The sequence below is a fragment of the Chinchilla lanigera genome, unplaced genomic scaffold, assembly GCF_000276665.1.
Source record: "Chinchilla lanigera isolate Chin_1 unplaced genomic scaffold, ChiLan1.0 scaffold00056, whole genome shotgun sequence".
NCBI classification, from domain to species: domain Eukaryota; kingdom Metazoa; phylum Chordata; class Mammalia; order Rodentia; family Chinchillidae; genus Chinchilla; species Chinchilla lanigera.
In genome coordinates this window covers 8,936,375-8,942,217 of record NW_004955457.1, presented here as the reverse complement: position 1 = coordinate 8,942,217, position 5,843 = coordinate 8,936,375, and the positions used below count along the sequence as shown (strand labels likewise).

Sequence of the window (5,843 nt, the reverse complement as noted above, 5' to 3'; positions counted from 1 at the left end):
CGTGAGTTCGGTTCCCGGTACCGGAGAAAAACCAAAAATAAAAAAATAAAAAAAATAAAATAAAATAAAATGCAGGACAAGGGCCGAGAATATAGCTCAGTGGCACAGCGCCTGTCTGGCAAGCATGAGGTCCTGAGTTCGATTCCTGGTACCAATAAAATAAAATAAAATCCAAGACAAGACTTCCCAGGAGGAATGGATAGGCAGATACAGACATGGGACTGCAGACACAGACTGGGCGGTGATCCATTTCAATTCCGCCCAAATAGAGTGCCCCAAGAACGAAATCTAAGAACCAACGAGAACAGGAAAAATGAAGGGAGCAAGACAAAAACTACAGCTGAGCAACAAGTAAAGATAAGAAGAACAGCTGAGAGAAAGAACAGCCCACATAACAGTGTCAGGGACATCAAAGTGGGAGTGCTTTCCCTAAAGTAACAAAGGAGATACACAAATAAAGAGACAACAAAACCGAGAATGGCAAAAGAAATACTTTAACGCCTGTGCAAGCACTGAGGGCAGAAATGGAAAACACACACTCCCCGACCCACAGCAAAGACTCCGCTTGCTGATGATGCTCAGGTTACCTTAAAGACTAAATCAGGGATAACTACTTCTTGTTCACCATTCCTCACGTGGAGCATTTATTTATGCTAACTCACAGCAATTTCTAAAGTTAACCCACAGTCAAGTCAGGCAGACACAAAGCATGCCTGACAGTGTCTGTACCCTAGGAAGCTCAGGCTCAACCTACCATACTCTATCTGAAAGAAAGACTACTCTCAGTCACCGAACAGTCCTGAGTGACGGAGAAAATGACCCACAGGCTGAGGGGAAAGTGTAGCATTCTCCAGTACTGTCTAGTCTAAGAGATAAGTAAGGCAAGGCCAAGAATTTGAGAGAAACCTCGACAGGGGAAAGGGACGCATCACTCTAAGATATTTAAAGGCACTGTTCATTAATACAATCCAACGGTCCTTGCACAATTCCATGCCCAAATAAGTTTTTGTTTTTTTTGTTTTTTTTTTTTCTTTTTTGGAGGCAGGGTCTCATTATATAGTGCAGGCTGGTGTTGAACTTGTTTACGTAGCCCAGACTGGCCTTGAACTCATGCAGATCCCCATCTCAGCCTCCCGAGTGCTGGGATTACAGGTGTGCACCACCACACCCAGCCCAAATAAGTTTCTGATTGTGCTTTGCTTCTGGTGGCATTTCAGTTTATAGGCTAGCCTCTCATGAATCACTTTTCTAAGCCTAATCATTTCTAGGTGTACTAACAAAACATACTTTTAATCATGTAAATTCAGTCACCATAATCTAAATTGTACATCCATACAATGATGCTAGGAACTTCTAGGATTCAGTCTGGAGCAGAAAGCTGGTCTCCTCGGTCTACTCAAACGTCAACAGTGTTAATAAATAATGAGCTGAGGCTGAGTCCCCTTCTGGCCCCACAGACAAGTTTCTCCTGGCACCCTCACGCTGCATCTGCCCACGTTGCTAACGCAGCCCCCTGAAGAAAATCAGTAGTCTTCCTATTACTGAAGAGGATGTGCAGTAATCTCTATGGACCTGAAGCAAACACTTTCCTCCTAAGGTCTGTTTGGAAAAAGACTGAAAAGGGCTCTGTGTATACTGAAACATCCTGCTTAAGGTAAGTACTAAGAACTCCTAGGAATAATCACCTTAGAAAATGTTTTAGCACAGTAGAAAAAGTACAGAATGGATGCATCTTGCACAAGACATAGGTGAGGTGAAAAGTGCCGGTATTCCCAGCTCCCGAGGGTGCAGTGCCAGAGGACACTGCAAAAAGCCTGGGATGCCAAGTGGCCCTCTGTGACAGCTGGCAAGGCTCACTTTCCTCTTTGGTACCACGAGGAAACACCATCAGATAAGCTCTATGGTCCCTTTCAACTGTGATCAGTGGGAAAGTTACAGAAGCAAATTTACCAAGAAAACTTAAGCGTAGCTTTGTTCAAACAATATGGTACACTTCTTTGCAAACAGAATCCATTTTATCTCACTACATTAAAACTATATCCAGCCAAAAACATTAGAACGGACAAGGGAAAGAAATCCACCTGCTACTGCAGTACTTTGAGAATAAAAACCAACGGGAAGGCTTACGTGTGCCTTGCGTATCTGAGCGTCTCTCGGAGGGACCATGCAGCCTGGTATGGGGAGGCCTGCTCGGTGTCTTCCAGCTCCTCTCCGCTCTCTTCAGACCAGTCCAACCCTGGACAGACAGGGAACGTGCCACGTTAGGAAAATCCACTTTTCCTTACAATTGAGCTAAAAAGCTATCTGAAATACGTAAGTCAACACCTACAAAAATTACCAGCACAGTATGAATAAACGCCTGCTGACCAGTCTAATTTCTGCTCTTAGAAAGGTATTTCAAACTCAGGTTTAAAAGTATGTGCTGGGTGTGATGGCACTCGCCTGTAATCCCAGCACTCGGGAGGCTGAGGCAAAAGGATCGCCAAGAGTTTAAGGCCAGCTTGGGCTACAAAGTGAGTTCAACACCAGCCTGAACTGCAAAATGAAACCTTGCCTCAAAAAGACAGACCAAAAAAAAGAAAGAAAATATGGTGTTATATCAAAAAGACTCTACTATAATTCTAAGGAAAATACTTGTCAGATACTTCACTAAAGGAGTAAAACACCACACAAGCAAAAAAGAGAGCTCAGGACAATAAAAGGTAAAAATTTTTCCAAGTATCAAAATATCATATAATAAAATGATGTCAAAAAAACACACTAAGGAAAGTAAAAAGGCAGGTGTGGTGGCATACTCCTGTAGTCCCAACACTCTGGGAGGTTGAGGCAGGGGAATGGCAGGTTCTGCAGCAACTTAGTGAGATCCTGTCTCAAAATTAAAAGAGGGGAGAGGGTAGCTCTGTTTGAAGGCCCTGGGTTTAATCTCCATACCTGAAGAAATTGAAAAAGAGAAAAAACTTAGCGAGCTTAGTCTAATACAGGTTCAGGCGAGAAAAAGACCAAAAGGTATGAAGGGCATCCATCCACACTGTGAAGAGAGGCCCTAGGGTAGCTTTGCAATGGCTGAGCCCTGCCGCATCCCTCCCCCAGGAAGAAGGGCTCCATGGCGGAGGGAGGGCCATTCCCCAGTGAAAAAGGCAGGGTGGTATGGATAGCAATGAAACAGTACTGTAAGGTTCAGGATTCTCCTCCGTTCCTCCCTCCTTCCCCCTTTCTTCCACTGTACAGTATCGGGGTTGAACCCAGGATCTCATGCATGCTAAGCAAGAGCTCTACCACTGAGCTACATCCTCAACACCCCCTCACACACCACTTATACTGTACTGGGGATGGACTCCAGGGTCTTTGCATTTGACCTACAACTCCAGTCCTTCTTGTATTTTGAGATGGAATCTTGTTAAATCACTAAATTGGGCTCAAACTTAGTTTTTCCCCCTTTTTTTGTTTCGAGTTTTGGGCTCAAACTTCTGATCCTCCTACTTCACTCTCCCAGAGTGCTGGGATGATAAGAATGTATTACCATACCCAGCTTTCCCAGCCTTTTTTTTTTTTTGTAGAGACAGGGTCTTATTCTGTAGTTCAGGTTGGCCTTGAACTACGAAGTCTCAGCTGGCCTTGAACTCACAGCAATCCTCTTGCCTCAGCCTCTCAAGTGCTACGATACGATTACAGGTGTGCACCACGTGGACCTCCTCAGTCCTCTTTTAAAAAAAATTTTTATGAGATAGGCTGGCCTCAAACTTGTTACCCTCCTGCCTCAGCCTTCAGAGTATCTTGGATTACAGAGCACAGGAATGTGCTACCATGCCTACCTCTGGAATTTCTTTCAATTCTCTTAAACAAAAGCTACCACGTTTTGTGCTCTACTTTTAAAATAAGTTTAGAGGGAAAAGTGTAAAACTACGGTATTAACAATGCTTATTTTGTTAGATGCTATGACTTTTAATGCTAGGATAATTATTAGCTACTGAGGTAAAGGTTTTCTCCTTTTAAAATTTATATCCTAAAAATAAATTAATAAAATGTAGATCCTGAAGAAGTGTTGATACACAGAGATTGCATAGCCTAACGTATCGCACTATGTAGGGTCACATAGCTTTAATATACTCAAACCACTTATGAGATATCTTAATAACTGGTATTTTATATCTTTCTTCTGTGAACCTCACAAGTCAAAAACCCATACGGATTATTATGGCTTGTATCTAGGTGTCCTCCAAACCCTCATGTGGTCATAGTTGGGGCTTTTCAGCAGTAGTTGGATCTAGGGTTTATGATTCTGAGATTAAAACTGCATGATTACTAAATTAGTCTGATTAGCTTAGCATAGTTCTGGGTGTGGATAATGAGAAGGCCCTCCCAGGTGTGGGTGGCACCACCTAAAAGGCAGGCAGCCTGGAAGGGGTCAAAGGGAGAAGGCAGGCTGGTGATTGCCGCCTGCCCTGCCCTGCCATGGACTGTTTCTCCTCTGCAATGCCCCTCTGCCATGGAGCCCTGCCTCGGACCCTACAGATTATGGGTTGAAACCTATACAAACTGTAACCTTTCCTCTTTTAACTTTGGGTATTGGGTATTTTCTCTCAACGATGAGAAAAGTAACTAAGACACATACTGAATATGTATTTTAAAATGGACCTCACAAACTTCTTCCGTATTTTAAATGAGTTTACATATGCCAACAGGGAAATTAAGAAAAGGTTAATTGAAATGCAAGTTATAAATGCTTAAGGTTAAATTACACATGGCCACTGGCATTATGAAACTTCAAACCTAGTTCGAGATGATCTTTTAGGGTGTCACTTCGTCTTAAAAGGCATGGACTTCCTTTCAACTACAGTAATTAATAATCTGTAGGGGGATCAAGAAACAGTGTGCAGGGCTGGGGATTTAGCTCAGCGGCAAAGCGCCTGTCTGGCAAGCGCAAGGTCGTGAGTTCGGTTCCTGGTACCGGAGAAAAACAAACAAACAAAAAAAAAAAAAAGAAACAGTGTGCACACAGCAGCACCAACTTCGGGGTATCAGAAGGGCAGGTGCAGGTGCTCCTGAGGCGACCAGTTAGTGTGTAGTGTGTAGCACTCAGGGAACTTCCTTCACACTGCCACTTAAGGCATCCTTACAAACAGAACATGAATTGTCTTTCCTTGCTGTAGAAGTAAGGATAATCTCTCTCATCACACCAACACTTTCTCTGGGTCAGAAGTGTGCGCCCCCGTGAAACAACCCAATAAAGCGAACCTTTGACCCTGGCTTCCTTATCAGCAGTTCTAACGTAGTAACTGATGCAACTGGCCCAGACAGGACTGTGAAAGCTAATCAGGGGCCGAATCTTTCTAAGCACTTTTCGCTGGCATGAATACAGACTACGCTTGGTCTGAAGAGTGTGTGACAATTTCTTTTTTGGGTTTTTTTTTTTTTTTTTTTCCTGTTCTTTTGTTTTGTTTTTCTTCTGTTACCAGGAATCGAACTCATACCCTTGCGCTTGCCAGGCAGGTGCTGTGCCGCTGAGCTAAATCCCCAGCCTCCACAATTTCTGATTTTTCCATAATAATCCTTGTCTTGATATCTTAGGTCTCCAGTATGCTTAGATTTAAAAAATAAAATAAGACTGAGTGCTTTTTCTGTAAGTTTCTGAAAAGCAGCCCCCAATACAACAAAAATTTCACAATCCCAAAAGCTTAAAAATTATTATCATGTTTTACAGAGCCAGGCATGGTGGCACAAACCTGTAATCCCAGCATTTGGGAAGCTGTGGCAGGAGGATCTTTCTGAGTTCGAGACCAGCCTGAGCTACAAAGTGAGCTCAAGGCCAGCCTGAACTGCATAGCGAGACCTTGTCTCAAAAA

General features: G+C 43.2%; 1 protein-coding gene across 2 annotated transcripts in view; it reads right to left on the bottom strand.

Moving 5' to 3' along the window:
- Nucleotides 1-5,843, bottom strand: part of Ino80d (INO80 complex subunit D) — a 70,235-nt gene that overhangs the window by 41,642 nt on the left and 22,750 nt on the right. For both annotated transcript variants that reach the window (XM_005397001.2, XM_005397003.2), the window contains exon 5: nucleotides 2,128-2,236. In XM_005397001.2, coding sequence (XP_005397058.1) covers nucleotides 2,128-2,236 — 109 coding nt within the window. The remainder of the gene's footprint in view (nucleotides 1-2,127; nucleotides 2,237-5,843) is intronic.